General features: G+C 41.9%; 1 protein-coding gene across 1 annotated transcript in view; it reads left to right on the forward strand.

Annotated features, from left to right (window-relative positions):
• Nucleotides 1-17,727, forward strand: part of LOC126161276 (UDP-glucosyltransferase 2-like) — an 80,175-nt gene that overhangs the window by 45,472 nt on the left and 16,976 nt on the right. The window contains exons 3-4 of the mRNA XM_049917016.1: nt 2,504-2,963; nt 9,638-9,860. Coding sequence (XP_049772973.1) covers nt 2,504-2,963; nt 9,638-9,860 — 683 coding nt within the window. The remainder of the gene's footprint in view (nt 1-2,503; nt 2,964-9,637; nt 9,861-17,727) is intronic.

Here is a 17,727-nt window from a genome sequence, read left to right on the forward strand (position 1 = left end):
GCTTAGCCATTTTGCACTTCCTGTCGATCTCATTTTTAAGACGTTTGTATACCTTTTTGCCCTCTTCATTTACTGCATTTATATATTTTCTCCTTTCATCAATTAAATTCAATATTTCTTCTGTTACCCAAGGATTTCTACTAGCCCTCGTCTTTTTTTACCTACTTGATCCTCTGCTGCCTTCACTACTTCATCCCTCAAAGCTACCCATTCTTCTTGTACTGTATTTATTGCCCCCATTCTTGTCAATTGTTCCCTTATGCTCTCCCTGAAACTCTGTACAACCTCAGGTTCTTTCAGTTTATCCAGGTCCCATCTCCTTAAATTACCACCTTTTTGTAGTTTCTTCAGTTTTAATCTACAGTTCATAACCAGTAGATTGTGGTCAGAGTCCACATCTGCCCCTGGAAATGTCTTACAATTTAAAACCTGGTTCCTAAATCTCTGTCTTACCATTATATAATCTATCTGAAACCTGTCAGTATCTCCAGGCTTCTTCCATGTATACAACCTTCTTTCATGATTCTTGAACCAAGCGTTAGCTATGATTATGCTCTGTGCTAGAATCTATGATTAACCAATTAAAATGAGGGGTGGGACGAAAGACCCGATACTAGAAGTTAGTAAATGTTTTCATTGAAACATTCACTGCATTTATTGCCAAGAACGAAAGGAAAGAAGGGAGGAGCCTCTTTTTCAGTAGTAGCGTTCCAACTTGCTGTACCAAGGAAAGGAGCCTGTTGCTCGCAGACAGCTGCTTGTCATTTACAATGTCCTTCCTGTTTATATTTTACCACTTCTACTGTTCAACACTTTCTCTCTCTCTCTCTCTCTCTCTCTCTCTCTCTCTCTCTCTCTCTCTTCCTTTCACACACTCACAAACAACACCGCGTTGAACACCTGTGTAGTGATCTCTTCTTCTTCTGTAGTGTTCAATCCAAGGATTGGTTTGCAACATCTACAATGACAGCTTGTCTCCATTCTGAACGTCTTTCAGCTTTTCTCTTCATTTCTTTATAGGTGTTACATCCCACATCTTTCACGATTTGATCCATGTGCCTCAGCCGTGATCTGGCTCTTGGTCCTTTCCCCTCGACATAGCCCTCTATGATTGTGTTCAGGAGTCCTTTATGTCTTAATAGATGGCTTGTAAATTGCACTCTTCTTTTAACAATGAAACTCCAGAAGCTTTTCTTCTCACCTGCTCTTTCCAGAACCACTTCGTTTGTGATAACCCGGTATAAATAAACATTACTCATAGGTCATCGCTTTGTAATGTAACACACTTTATAATTCGTGTTAAATCTCTGAATATTACTGAAGAATGATTATCCATGACAAAATTGTTATTTAATGTATTAAATAGTTGTTTTGTGTTTCTTGATAATACATGTACTCTCAAATGTTAAATTGTTTTCAGAGGAGAAAACCTTTATTGTCAAATGCAGTACATTTGAGACAGACTATAATTTTCTGTTCTGCAGCTCTCTTTATCTAGTTTCGTATGACTGCACTACTGTGAAGATAAAACGAGAACTCTGACGTAAAAGAGATTTACTAACAAACACTCGATGCTCAAGACGCTGGAATCGTTCGATTCTGATACTAGTCTATTCCTAGAGAATCGGTGATTCTTTGACTTACCGAATCAGAGTCTGCTCATGACTCATTCCTATTTAAAATCGTTATTGAGAAATTATTTTTACTCTAATATTTTTACAGTAGTGTAGTACAGGAAAAATACTACCTACAGGCGAACTACTTAATGTAATCTATATTTCAAAAATTACTATTAAATCTGAGTTTTGTTTTCATTCTTTATTATGTAATTCCCCAGTAACTGCTCTCACTAAAACTGCATGGTTACGTTTACAGTCTAATTTATTTCCCCTAGCCGGACTTGTGGCCGAGCGGTTCTAGGCGCTTCAGTCCGGAACCGCGCTGCTGCTACGGTTGCAGGTTCGAATCCTCCTCGGGCATGGATGTGTGTGATGTCCTTAGGTTAGTTAGGTTTAAGTAGCTTCAAGTCTAGGGAACTGAGACCTCAGATGTTAAGTCCCATAGTGCTTAGAGCCATTTGAACTATTTTTTTTATTTCCCCTAATAACTCTTCCTCAACCCTCAAGAAGCTTTTTCGACTTGGTTACCTAGCCACTTCAGAAGTAGTGTTGCGAAACACCTTTTCCAATACAAAATACACGTTCAAGATTTTTTTGTAAGTGCCGCTTATCAGTTAATCCTTAAAACACATAAATCCTCGGACATTTACGAATTTTGGGCAGTTGCTCAGACATTTATGTTGGACATCTGCCCAAACTTATAAATGCCCAGGCATTCTACATCACTACTCGTGGTGGCTAAATTTTTGTCCGGTGTGATTCGCTGCGTCTGCCAACTACTCTCCAGCAATGAGTGGCTGCTTTTGATTAACGATAGTAATTATAACTTTGTACAATGTTTGAGCTCTATCATTTCAATTGCGACGTATGTTATGTTTACACAGGAGAAACCACACCTTTGACTTGATGATCCTCGAGCGTCTGCCTTACCAAGGTTACTATGGACTGCACCACAAGATTGGTTCGCCACCGCTCGTCGGATTCGTGACGTTGTCTGCATACTCACCCGTGTATTACGCCATGGGGAATGCCATGAATCCAGCCTACACCCCTGAAGTCTGGGAGGGCTTCTCTGATCACATGAACTTTTGGCAGCGCCTGTACAACACGTACTTTACACTACGTTTCAACTATGTGTGGTTCTACAAAATACTTCCGCAGCAGGAGATGATTATGAGAGAACATTTCGGCGCGGAACCACCTTCTGTTTACGAAACCGAACGCAACTACAGCCTACTCATAGTCAACAACCACTTTACCACGGAGTATCCGCGGCCTCATCTACCGAGCGTCATAGAAGTCACGGGACTCCACGTATCGACCAAGGTCGAACGATTACCAGAGGTGAGTATCGAAGTCATCAAGGTTGCTTATTCATGTCAAAAAATATTTTCATAATGACGTGCTATTTAAGATTTATCCTTTCACTCGTACAGCTAGAGATATCATTTCGACCAATATTAGCAAAATCATCTGCTGCTGGCCCTTCCAGAGACACCAGTTTATAATATGGCCAAGTACACTATTCCTGCCACATATTCCAACTATCACCAAAGGCGCATTTTGCAAAGTTTGGTAAAAGCCAGGTTGGATTGATAGGAAAAATGGAGAAGATAGAAAGATGAACGACGCGCTTCGTCACATGCTCGTTTAGTAGGCGCTACAGCATCACGGAGAAACCCCTCCTATTACAGATGCTACAGCATAGACGTAATCCACCACCGATTGGCTTCCTGTTAAAATTCCCAGTACGCAAGCGCCTAGAAGATTTCTCTTCCTCCTACGTACATTTCGCCGGCCGGTGTGGCCGTGCGGTCTAGGCGCTTCAGTCTGGAACCGCGAGACCGCTCCGGTCGCAGGTTCGAATCCTGCCTCTGGCATGGATGTGTGTGATGTCCTTAGGTTAGTTAGGTTTAAGTAGTTCTAAGTTCTAGGGGACTGATGACCACAGATGTTAAGTCCCATAGTGCTCAGAGCCATTTGAACCATTTGAACCTACGTACATTTCGTGAAAAGCGCATGAAGATAAAATTAGAGCGATTAAAACTCATACAGAGTATTACCGACAATCACTCACTCCTCGCACCATTCGCGGCTGATGTAGCAAAGCGAGAAATGACAACGGTACTCAAAGTACCCGCAGCCGCGCACCATATGATGGTTTGCACAGCATGGATGTAGATGTATCTGAAGAACGCGTTCGTTCTCACTGAATGAAGTGTTAACAGTCACAGATGCTGAGATTAATATTCAGGGCAGAATTACTTCACTAAATTTCCTCCACTTTTTGCACATGAAACATTATAATTAACAAACCGTATGCTATACTAAGCGGCTCACGTGGGTCTATATTGTTTTTTTACGTTAGGTATCTTTTGAAATACTGCACACAATGACATTATGTATTAAGAAAAGTTCTTATTGAAAACCATTGTATAAAAATTGTGTCATATTGTATATTTTTGTAGTATAGCTGTGCGGTAAAAATATGAAAACAGCACGAGAAATGAATGCTTCAACACAAATGCTGATACTATCCACGCCTGAAGCTTGTATAGTTGTGTTTAACTACGCACGGCACAGTGCAGTTTTCTCAGTACGTTCCTCCTGTATGTATGTGAGTGCATTACGTCGGATATCAGTCAATTCGAACGTGGACATATTTACGGTGATGGTATGGTGCGTGCTTCTGTAACCAAGGTGTCCTCAGTGTTTGGTGTTTCAAGAGGCATCGTATCGAAGAGTTATACCGCGTCTAGAGAAAAACGCAAAACATCACCTACCCCACAGATTGTAAATTTGTTAAAACTGTGGAGATATTAATGAATGTGCTTTGTGTAAATGTAGATGTTATTCAATCATTCGTTTCCAACCTTTTCTATCCTGTAGCTCCTATAACTGCTACACAAGTTTCGAAACTTGCTGGGCCCATAATCCAGAGGTTTGTGGATCGAAACCACGCTCTGCTACCATTTGTGTAGAATTTGCTGGGACCGTAGTACAAGAAAGTGTGGAAACTATCGATTGAGTCACGGCTACATTTACAAGTTGCACATTTATTACAATCCCCCTCCCACCTCCCCGAGTTTTAACAATTTTACAACCTATTCTCTATACAACAATGTCTCTCAAAATTTACACAAAATAAGAATTGAAGATGTACTCTCAGAACAATGATAACAAAGATAACAGTAAGTTCTACAGAGCTCTTTAGTCCTGACAGTACTCACAAATGAACATTCGAAATGGTTTGGTATAGCGTCAACTAGTGAACAAAAATGTAATGTTTATAACGGTTCCTTCGTTGTTCGAGTAGCTTTCTTGGTTTCGAGATGTCATTATACGCAGTATTTCTACCATCAACCGTCGAGTTTAGTCATATGCCAGATAGAGTAAAATATCTTTGAAATTCCTGAGCTATCAGGACTGAGCGGATGAGGTTATATTAGTGGAAATGGGCTTAAATAAGTTACTGTCAGTTACACTCAACATATAAACTTTATTTGTTAAAACACACAAACAAGAATCAAAACTCTCAAGGCTTTAACGAAAGACCTCCTTTGATTTAATTTAGATCAGCTGAAGGCCACATCGAAAATCCAAGTCACAAGGCCTAAGCAAGGAAATGAGGCACAGGAGTTCTTCTGGAAGTTTCACTTCTTTAGAAACAAATTTGTTGTCTTCGGCTTAGCTAACGAACACGAGTGTCTACAGACTATGTTGTTTTATGACATATGGATATGTGTGCTCGCAATATATAACAGCGTCACGAATGTATTTAATAGTAGTGACAACGACATATAAATTTGTCAGCCCATTTTAAGTTGACATGGGGTTGGTTTGTTTGGGGGAAGAGACCAAACAGCGAGGTCATTGGTCTCATCGGATTAGAGAAGGACGGGGAAGGAAGACGGCCGTGCCCTTTCAAAGGAACCATCCCGGCATTTGTCTATAGCGATTTATGGAAATCACGGAAATCCTAAATCAGGATGGCCGGACGCGGGATTGAACCGTCGTCCTCCCGAATGCGAGTCCAGTGTGCTAACCACTGCGCCACTTCGCTCGGTAAATTGACATGGCTTAAAGCCACAAAATTCTGCAATTGTTAATGGCCAAAGGCCGAAATTGCAATCGTGAAATAAAGAAAGTGTTACAGTCACTGGCGTAAATATAATGTCTTTCATACAGTTCTACATGTCTGTGAATCCCAGGTATAAAAAGGGTAATTGTTGTCTCCAGAATGAGATTTTCACTCTGCAGCGGAGTGTGCGCTGATATGAAACTTTCCTGGCAGATTAAAACTGTGTGCCGGACCGAGACTCGGAATTCGGGACCTTTGCCTACCGCAGGCAAGTGCTCTACCAACAGAGCTACCCAAGCACGACTCACGCTCCATCCTCACCGTTTTAGGACGGTCCGGCACACAGTTTAAATCTGCCAGGAAAGTTTCATATCAGCGCACACTGCACTGCAGAGTGAAAATCTCATTCTGGAAACATCCGCCAGGCTATGGCTAAGCCATGTCTCCGTAATATCCTTTCTTTCAGGAGTGCTAGTCCTGCAAGGTTCGCAGGAGAGGTTCTGTAAAGTTTGGAAGATAGGAGGCGAGGTACTGGCAGAAGTAAAGCTGTGATGACGGGGCGTGAGTCGTGCTTGGGTAGCTCAGTTAGTAGAGCACTTGCCCGCGAAAGGCAAAGGTCCCGAATTCGAGTCTCGGTCCGGCACACAGTTGTAATCTGCCAGGAAAGGTTCGGTAACTGTTGTGTTCGGCTACTTGGAGACGAGTTTCAGCCATACGTGGACTTCATATTTCCAAACACCTGTGTACTGTCATCGGGGCATTAGCTCGAAGAACATTGTGGACGGTTGGAGTGAACCATTTAGCCAAGATCGCCGGACAGGAACCTCACTGAAAATTTATGGAACAACAGCGAGAGGTTAGTACATACAGGGTGTTACAAAAGGGTACGGCCAAACTTTCAGAAAACATTCCTAACACACAAAGAAAGAAAATATGTTATGTGGACATGTGTCCGGAAATGCTTATTTTCCATATTGAAGCCCATTTTATTACTTCAAATCACATTAATCATGGAATGGAAACTCACAGCAACAGAACGTACCAGCGTTTCAAACACTTTGTTACAGGAAATGTTCAAAATGTTCTCCGTTAGCGAGGATACATGCATCCACCCTCCGTCGCATGGAATCCCTGATGCGCTGACGCAGTCCTGGAGAATGGCGTATTGTATCACAGCCGTCCACTATACGAGAACGAAGAGTCTACATTTGGTACCGGGGCTGCGTAGACAAGAGCTTTCAAATGCCCCTATAAATGAAAGTCAAGAGGGTTGAGGTTAGGAGAGCATGGAGGCCATGGAATTCGTAGCGCCTCTACCAATCCATCGGTCACCGAATCTGTTGTTGGGAAGCGTACGAAAACTTCGACTAAAATGTGCAGGAGCTCCATCGTGCATGAACCACATGTGTCGTACTTGTAAAGGCATATGTTCTAGCAGCACAGGTAGAGTATCCCGTATGAAATCATGATAACGTGCTCCATTGAGCGTAGGTGGAAGAACATGGGGCCCAATCAAGACATCACCAACAATGCCCGCCCAAACGTTCACAGAAAATCTGTGTTGATGACGTGATTGCACAATTGCGTGCGGATTCTCGTCAGCCCACACATGTTGATTTCGAAAATTTACAATTTGATCACGTTGGAATGAAGCCCCATTCGTAAAGAGAACATTTGCACTGAAATGAGGATTGACATATTGTTGGATGAACCATTCGCAGAAGTGTACCCGTGGAGGCCAATCAGCTGTTGATAGTGCCTGCACACGCTGTACATGGTACGGAAACAACTGGTTCTCCCGTAGCACTCTCCATACAGTGACGTGGTCAACGTTACCTTGTACAACAGGAACTTCTCTGACGCTGACATTAGGGTTATCGTCAACTGCACGAAGAATTGCCTCGTCCATTGCAGGTGTCCTCGTCGTTCTAGGTCTTCCCCAGTCGCGAGTCATAGGCTGGAATGTTCCGTGCTCCCTAAGACGCCGATCAATTGCTTCGAACGTCTTCCTGTCGGGACACCTTCGTTCTGGAAATCTGTCTCGATACAAACGTACCGCGCCACGGCTATTGCCCCGTGCTAATCCATACATCAAATGGGAATCTGCCAACTCCGCATTTGTAAACATTGTACTGACTGCAAAACCACGTTCGTGATGAACACTAACCTGTTGATGCTACGTACTGATGTGCTTGATGCTAGTACTGTAGAGCAATGAGTCGCATGTCAACACGAGCACCTAAGTCAACATTACCTTCCTCCAATTGGGCCAACTGGCGGTGAATCGAGGAAGTACAGTACATACTGACGAAACTAAAATGAGCTCTAACATGGAAATTAAGCGTTTCCGGGCACATGTCCACATAACATCTTTTCTTTATTTGTGTGTGAGGAATGTTTCCTGAAAGTTTGGCCGCACCTTTTTGTAACACCCTGTATACAAATCCTATACTGGCAACACGTCGCTGTCGTAGGCGGCTCTAGAGGCAGCGTGGTTCAGTATTTCGGCAGGGGACTTCTAACGACTTGTTGAGTCGATGTCATAACGAGTTTCTGATCTCCGCTGGCAAGAGGAGGTCCGACACGAAATTATGAGGTATCCCATGACTTTTGTCACCTCAGCGTGTCTGTCCTGTTGGACGGTTGTCGCCAGGGTTGCTCAGATCCACCATGACATTGCGTACGGCTCCCCTGAAACCATCGTTTCCCTCTTCCCTTGACGGTAACGGCATCCAGAGCACAGTGAGCACCAATATTGTGGAACGATAGACCAAACCGTTCCTGCCGTTGCCGAGTTTCCACCTGATGCCAGAAAACATTTTTCGCTTTTACACCTGCCATAACACACAACTATCTCCTACTGAAATGATCGTGAATTAATGTTGATAGCTGCATGCTTCACAGCACAAATGTCAGATATGAAGTAGAATAAAAACGAAAGCAAAATTTTGTTGCAAGCAGTTGCCCGTTTCATACCAAGTTAATCTTCTTCTTCTTCTTCTTCTTCTGCTTCTACGGCCGCATTGGACCACTTCAGTCAATCATTTCTGGTCCTCTTCTTTGGTATTTTCCCCTTCCGAGTGGCCCAGTATCTCTTCATTCGTTCCGATGCTTTTCGTCGTTCCTCATCTGTAAATACCCTTTTTATTGTATGTCGTTTGTCAATTTTTGGTTTAAATCTTATTTCTGTGTCCCTCAACTTCTTTAAATTTGGCGTTTTGTTCCGCAAATCATCCAGAGTTATTTCCAGTTCTTCCATATCCTCTCTTATTTCCTTAAGCCATCCTCCTTGTTGTTTCAAATTCCAGACTTTCTCAATAATTTTCCTTGATAATCTGGTTTCTGTGTCCTCAGAATGTGACCACAAAAAGAGATCCTTTTCTTTCGTATAGTATCGGTGATGGGCTCCAGTTCTCTGTATACCACTTTATTTGGAACTATCCGCCATTGCCCAGCTTTTTGATATTTTTTATTTATGCATGTTCTAGCAATTCTTCTCTCTACTTTTAAAATTTCGTCAATTCTGTTTTTCTGGGCGACTTTAAAAAGAGTTTCACTTCCGTATGTAACCTCTGGTTGAACCACCGTCTTGTAATGTTTTAATTTTGTTTTAATTGATAGACATTTTTTATTGTACGTAGACCATGTTAGTTTTTGAGCTTTTATCATTTTATTAGTTCTTGCTCGCCATGCAGGTTTCTCGTCCAATTTATGTGTTATAATTTCACCCAGGTATTTAAATTGTTTCACTACTTTAATTTCCCTATTATTTACTGTGATGTGATCTATTACAAGTGGATCCGTTACCATTATTTCAGTCTTTTCAAATGATATCTGGAGTCCTAATATTTGTGCTATATTTTGTAAGCTTGTTATTTGTTTCGTGGCTTCCTGAATATTATTAGCTAGTAATGATAGCTAATCTTCTATATTGTAGAACCTACAGAAATTCATAGACGGAGCCGAACACGGCGTCATCTACGTCAGTCTTGGATCCAACGTCCGGAGCAACGCACTACCCCAGGAGAAGTTCCAGGCTTTTCTGGAGGCGTTCAGACAGCTGCCGCAACGCGTCCTCTGGAAGTGGGAGAACGACACACTGCCTTCCCAGCCGGAGAACGTGATGGTCAGCAAGTGGATGCCGCAACAATCCGTGCTGGGTGAGATTTCATCCTACTGCGCCTTTTATTAAACTGCGCTGTAACTTTTGGTCGACTGTTATTTTTCAGGCTCAACTACACCTACGAGAAAAAAAATCGCAGCAACAAAAAATAATTAAGGTGGAGTAGTAAAATTTCGAAAATAGATTAGTCTACGTAACATACTTAGGCGATTAACATTTTAAGATTGCGGCAGCGCAGTTGTTTCCGTCACTTTACGACGGACCTGCACCTACCTGTGAACATTGTCTCAGCAGATCACCAGTAGGGAAGCCGAGTGAAACCTACTGTACTTCGACGTGAACCAGGCTGCAATTAGTCACTAATCTACGTTTAAGGGGAAACACGAAATGAAAGTTTGGAAATTTTGTCCTCAATTAATATATTCTGAAACTTAGGTGAACAAGTATCACTGCCAAGCCCGTGCTAGTCTTAACACAGTCACTCACAATCCTTTTCACTCACGATAGTAAGTTTATGGTGTTGCATTTCCCGAAAACGTAATAGCTACAAAAATACTGATTGTTTTTGATTGATAATGCTCGCCAAATATTAAGTCTGTCGGTACCTAATGCAGTCACAGTTTTTAGCCAGCGACTTGCTCAATACGCCACGCGGAAAATATGTCCTTTCTCGTCACAAAATTCACTTAAAAATTCTGAAATTTCTACATGCCCATCGGAATAATTATGCCATCACTTTACCATACTTTTGATGTATGAAACACTGCTAGATCCGGCAACTTATCGTTTCCATCGGAACTACTGCTACACACGTCCGAACTGTTTCATAGCTAGGCTCCGACTCTTCCTAGAATACTCTGTCTTCTCTACCAGCACAGAAAGGCGCGCGAAGAATATTGCTTTACCATTGGTCAGTTTACTCAACAGCCAATAGCAAAACAACATTCTCCCTCGTCAGTCCGCGCTTTTCATCAATAACCAATCGGAAAATAGTAAATCTAACGACTGCACCTTTTACCGACGTAATTATCTAATATGCTGAAGTTTTGTTCATGCATAAAGTTATTTACTATTGTTATTTATACCTGAATTAACTTTTCCTTTACCATAAACTTACTTTACAATTCTATTCTACAAAAATCCCCTTTGTCCATATCCACACTTCTTCGAAATGTTCCCACACTAAATCCTACTACATAACTCGTTAAACAATTATCTTCATATTAACCTTAAAGCACACTCACGCATCATTCATACTGCTAAAACACATTTATAACATTTTACATACACAAAAAGAAATAATAACACTTTATGAGAATACTAGAACAGTTTATGAAAAACATTCTATTACTATAGTGCACTCTACTGGGCACAATCGAAACTAAAATTACAGTCCCCCTATCCAATATTGTCGTCTATCGGCTGATACATAAACTACGTGCGCGTCCAGTCTCGCGTCACCATCTGTCACTATCCAGCTCTGAGACACATCTCCCACTTAACCGCCTCCAAGGCAGGATCGTTATACGGCGCTACGCCTCAAGATCACAGGTTAATGTAAGCGCTAGATAAACCATTGCAGATGTGAAATGCTGGTCCATTAATAACCAGTGTAATGACCACAATGTTGAATAGAATCGCGCAAGCATTGTATTGTTCTGGAACCGGGTATCAGTTTGTGGGATGGAGTTCCATGCCTGTTGTACTTGATCGGTCAAAATAGAGGTGGTTAATTCTGTTTGTGGATGAGGCTGGAGTTGTCGTCCATTGATGTCCCATATGTGCTCAATTATAGACACATCTGGTGATCCGAGTAGATCAAGGCAGAATGTCGACGCTCTGTAGAGCATGTTAGGTTACAATAGCGCTATATGAGCGGATGTTATCCTGTTAAGCCAGCCGGTGTGGACGAGCGGTTCTAGGCGCTCGACCGCTATAGTCGCAGGTTTGAATCCTGCCTTGGGCATGGATGTGTGTGATGTCCTTAGTTAGTTTTAAGTAGTTCTAAGTTACAGGGGACTGATGAACTCAGATGTTAAGTTCCAAATCTAAAACTGGCTCTCGATGAAAGAGCACAAGTAAATAATTATGTTAAAAATCACGCCCTCTTCAGTGACCATTTTCGATGATGTGTGACGATTAGGGGAGGAAACATAAAACATTAATGTTCCACACCGCGGTTAGATGGTCGTATTGGATTATTCGGAATAAATGGTGAATTACAAGGGTTTACGACGGAGATTCGTTTTAAATTGAAAGACCGTTTGAGTGATGTGACCTGGTGGTTCAGACTAGCGTTTTGGAAGAAACGTTTCAAAACATAATGAATTAAATCTGTATGTACGTGGATAACAGACAGCAGTTTTGAATACTAATAACAAAATAACCACATCAAAAAATAGTACTTTAGATTGATTCTGTTGGCAACTGGAAACTAGACAGCTTTTTAAAACTGAGTTTGTAAGTTGGTGAGATAATAGAACTACCAAAAGAAATATTTCAAGAATTGGTCCAATGTCTCCATGATACCCGTGCATCTTTTGAGACCCATACGCATAAAGAGCAGAACAGAAAACTGAAAATTAATTCATGGGATAAGGACCCTTTTGTACCGAATGTGCAGAAGCTACGAAACAAGTCAAACGGAACCCATCAATCCTTCTTAGAAATAACATCAGACTGAAGCATAGAATCACTGTCCAAATAAATGTCATTTCCCGATATTTGGTCCCAGGTTCGTGATGAATATCCACAACTTGCCGCAGAGGCTCTGATTATGCTTCTCCTTTCCCAAGCATGCTTGTGTGGAACGGGATTCTCACAGTTTGCCACTACAAAAAAATGGTTCAAATGGCTCTGAGCACTATGGGACTTAACATCTATGGTCATCAGTCCCCTAGAACTTAGAACTACTTAAACCTAACTAACCTAAGGACAGCACACAACACCCAGCCATCACGAGGCAGAGAAAATCCCTGACCCCGCCGGGAATCGAACCCGGGAACCCGGGCGTGGGAAGCGAAAACGCTACCGCACGACCACGAGATGCGGGCTTTTGCCACTACAAAGACAAAATATCGCAACGTACTGGATGCTGAACCTGACATGCATCTTGCACTTTCTGATATCAAACCATAAATTAAACAGCTGGTCAAAAACAAAACAAAAAACGAAACAAAAAAATAAAAAATAAAACAGGAAAACAACTTCATACCTCGCATTAAATGGAAAGATTTTTACCAGTTAATACTGGAATGAGTACGGTATTATTTTGGGTACTTTATTACTATGTGTTATTCTGCATACTGTTGTAGAAGTCAGTAGTATATAATGCACCTACTTTTGTATGATTTTAATTAACTGATCACACTGAAGGTATGAACAACAAGTTTTTGCCTATTTCAGGACCCCATAAGAAAACCATCATTTGAAAAATGTTCCATAGCCAGAAGTTTGAGAACTGCTGTGTCATGTGACCAAAAGTATCGGGACAGATTGACGTAATACTGCTCAGAGCCATTTGAACCATTTTGTTATCTTGTTGGAAAACACACACTGAAATGCTGTTCATGAATGGCAGGACAACAGGTGGAATCACCGGAGTCTCGTACAGATTCGGAGTCAGGATGTGTGGGATAATCTCAATGTAGACAAGTGTAATGTGCTGCGAATACACAGAAAGATATATCCTTTATCATTGAGCTACAAAATAGCAGGTGAGCTACTGGAAGCAGTTAATACCATAAATTATCTGGGAGTACGCATTAGGAGTGATTTAAAATGGAATGATCGTATAAAGTTGATCGTTGGTAAAGCAGATGCCAGACTGAGATTCATTGGAAGAATCCTAAGGAAATGCAATCCGAAAACAAAGGAAGTAGGTTACAGTACGCTTGTTCGCCCACTGCTTGAATACTGCTCAGCAGTGTGGGATCCGTACCAGATAGGGTTGATAGAAGAGATGGAGAAGATCCAACGGAGAGCAGCGCGCTTCGTTACAGGATCATTTAGTAAGCGCGAAAGCGTCACGGAGATGATAGATAAACTCCAGTGGAAGACTCTGCAGGAGAGACGCTCAGTAGCTCGGTACAGGCTTTTGTCAAAGTTTCGAGAACATACCTTCACCGAAGAGTCGAGCAGTATATTGCTCCCTCCTACGTATATCCCGCGAAGAGACCATGAGGATAAAATCAGAGAGACTAGAGCCCACACAGAGGCATACCTACTATCCTTCTTTCCACGAACAATACGAGACTGGAATAGAAGGGAGAACCGATTGAGGTACTCAAGGTACTCTCCGCCACACAACGTCAGGTGGCTTGCGGAGTATGGATGTAGATGTAGATGTAGATAACTATTCATGCTGTCACACGGAATCGCACCCTCGACCATAACTCCAGGTGTAGGTCCTGTGTACCTACCACGCAATCAGGTAGCAGGTCCTCAGCTGGTCTCCTTCTAACCAACACACGGCCATCACTGGCACCGAGGCAGAACCAGCTTTCACTAGAAAACACAAACAGACCTCCGCACCTCCCTCCAATGAGCTCTCGCTTGCGACCACTGAAGTCGCAAATGGTGGTGGTTTGGGGTCAGTGGAAAGCTCGCTACAGGACGTCAGGCGAGGGGCTGTCCTCGAACTAAAGCAAGCCGGCTCACAAGGAGAAGGCGCGACCGTGGGGTCGGGGATTTGTCCGAAATTTTGTGTGGTGAAGGAGGACCCCTAACACCTCAAGTGGTTAAAATATTAGGACGCACTACTCGGAGATTCCCGGGAAAAGTCAATCCAAAGTTTCTTAGGTGCCTTATGAGTATAAAACGTTAGTCCAGTGCCGACCCGCCGTCTGGCCTACATGTTTAGCGCGCGGACACTTACGTCAGAGGTCTCGGGTTCGATTCCTCCTCCAGCACTTTTTTTTCCTTCTGTTGCTTGCAAAATTGCAGTGCATTGTTACAGAAGAATCGTGAAATTAGTTCCCGGGAACATTGTATAAAAAATCTTTCTATAATTCACCGTCAATTATCGTCACCAATATTCCGGGACATGATTCAATATGCCTGGTTTGCGTCAATATTATCAGAAACTCGAAACATTTTCGTAAATGTCAATGGGCCATGTTTCTGTACAGATTTATTGCAAACGCCCTGTGATTGAAAAAAAAAATCCACCTTTATATGTTGCGGAAGACGTGCCAAAATTATTGCTTTGTTTGTTTTTACGATGATTACCACTGCGGTCCTTGTTTATAATTATTATATGCATAAAAACTAAATGTTTCCCAATCTACTTTGTTATTCTGATTAAAAACCCAATGTTTCCCCTCATATAATTTACAGTTAAAAATGGAAAACCCACCGCCATGAATTGTGTTGTTGGACAAAAAGAAAATAATTTTTATTCAATAATGTAACTAATTTGTTAAAGATATCCGGCCGGTGTGGCCGAGCGGTTCTAGGCGCTTCAGTCTGGAACCGCGCGACCGCTGCGGTCGCAGGTTCGAATCCTGCCTCGGGCATGGATGTGTGTAATGTCCTTAGGTTAGTTAGGTTTAAGTAGTTCTAAGTTCTAGGGGACTGATGACCTCAGAAGTCAAGTCCCATAGTGGTCAGAGCCATTTGAACCATTTTGAACCATGTTAAAGATATTGTAGGTTTGGGAAACTTTCTGAATAATTGGTGGAATAGCAAAAGAAAATGAAACAGATGAAAAAAAAAGTTCCGGTGGAGGAATCGAACCCGACACCTCTGGCGTAAGGCGTAAGACTCCGAGACCTAAACTATTTTTTTTTTTTTATCATTGTGTTTGGTCGTTGCGGACGTCAATATTCTAGTTCATTTTTTTGTTGATCCTTCCACTCAGTTTATTTATTAAAGAGGCCAACCACCTCTTTGACCGAACACTTCTAGGCCAGACGGCTCGGGAATGGACCAACATTTTATACTCACAAGGCACGTTAGAAACTTTGGATCGATTTTTCCCGGGATTTTCCTGGTAGTGCGTCCTAATATTGTATCCACGTGAGGTGTTAGGGGTCTTCTTTCACCACACAAAATTTCGGACAAATCCCCGACCCCACGGTCGTGCCGTCTCTTTGTCACTTGCCGGCGCCTTCCTCAGGAGGCGTCCGTTTAGTTTCTCCGCAGGGAGAGGAGAGGGTGCTCTGTTTGACTGTCGCTACTCTAGGCTGCGAGATCAAGACTGCAATTTGTAAGCCCGGTACATCTGTAATAGCTCGGAACTCGACGCACTCTCCCTGTTTGGGGCCACGTGTGATACCTCGTACAATATCGATAGCCGACAACGCGGCTCGCTGATAGTTTATTTAACAGATTGATTTTGCATGGCCTTTGATAACATTTTCGTATCTGTTAGAAAAAAATTCGAATGTAGCTGTAAAATTAGAAACAGATACCAAAGAGAGCCTTGTAAATTAATATAAGTGATATCATGTTTCATGTTTAAATATCTTATTATATGTTGCAATATAAAAAAAAAAACACATAGTGATTTTTTTATGATGCCGTCTATTGGCCAACAATTCCTTTATTTTAGTGAACCTGTGGATGTTTTCGGACATGTTGCCGATAGAGGGGAATTTTATTACTTCATCAGCAGTTGCGCTTCGTTTTGGCTACAAGCCTTAAGGCTGATGGCGTTCCCTAGTTTAGTCGTTTGCCAGCAGTTCAGTTCAGCACAACTGCTGTAGCCTGTATCACGAACACTACTGGACCGTAGATTCCTTATCAGATCACTGCTATGAGAGACAGGATCACGAAGAAATTGATCGAAAATATGTTTTCACTATACGAACAATTTGATGAAATGTATGATGAGATAAAAGAAATTATGCAGGTAGTGATGGGAGACGAAAACTTAATAGTCATGGGTGACTGGAATCCAAGAGTAGGAAAAGGGAGAGAAGGAAACATAGTAGATGAATATCGATTGGGGCTAAGAAATGAATGAGGAAGCCGCCGGGTAGAATTTTGCGCAGAGCATAACTTAATCATAGCTAACACTTGGTTTAAGATTCATGATAGAAGGTTGTATACATGGAAGAACCCTGGAGATACTGACAGGTTTCAGATAGATTATATAATGGTAAGACAGAGATTTAGGAACCAGGTTTTAAATTGTAAGACATTTCCAGGGGCAGATGTGGACTCTGACCACAATCTAATGGTTATGAACTGTAGATTAAAACTGAAGAAACTGCAAAAAGGTGTGAATTTAAGGTGATGGGACCTGGATAAACTGAAAGAACCTGAGGTTGTACAGAGTTTCAGGGAGAGCATAAGGGAGCAACTGACAAGAATGGGGGAAAGAAATACAGTAGAAGAAAAATGTGTAGCTTTGAGGGATGAAGTAGTGAAGGCAGCAGAAGATCAAGTAGGTAAAAAGACGAGGGCTAGTAGAAATCCTTGGGTGACAGAAGAAATATTGAATTTAATTGATGAAAGAAGAAAATATAAAAATGCAGTAAATGAAGCAGGCAAAAAGGAATACAAACGTCTCAAAAATCAGATCGACAGGAAGTACAAAATGGCTAAGCAGGGAGGGCTAGAGGACAAATGTAAGGATGTAGAGGCTTATTTCACTAGGGGTAAAATAGATACTGCCTATAGGAAAATTAAAGAGACCTTTGGAGATAAGAGAACCACTTCTATGAATATCAAGAGCTCAGATGGAAACCCAGTTATAAGCAAAGAAGGGGAAGCACAAAGGTGGAAGGAGTATATAGAGGGTCTATACAATGGCAATTTAGTTGAGGGCAATGTTATAGAAATGGAAGAGGACTTAGATGAAGATGAAATGGGAGATATGTACTGCGTGAAGAGTTTGATAGAGCACTGAAAGACCTGAGTCGAAACAAGGCCCCGGGAGTAGACAACATTCCATCTGA

Source organism: Schistocerca cancellata, chromosome 2 (genome assembly GCF_023864275.1).
Source record: "Schistocerca cancellata isolate TAMUIC-IGC-003103 chromosome 2, iqSchCanc2.1, whole genome shotgun sequence".
NCBI lineage: Eukaryota > Metazoa > Arthropoda > Insecta > Orthoptera > Acrididae > Schistocerca > Schistocerca cancellata.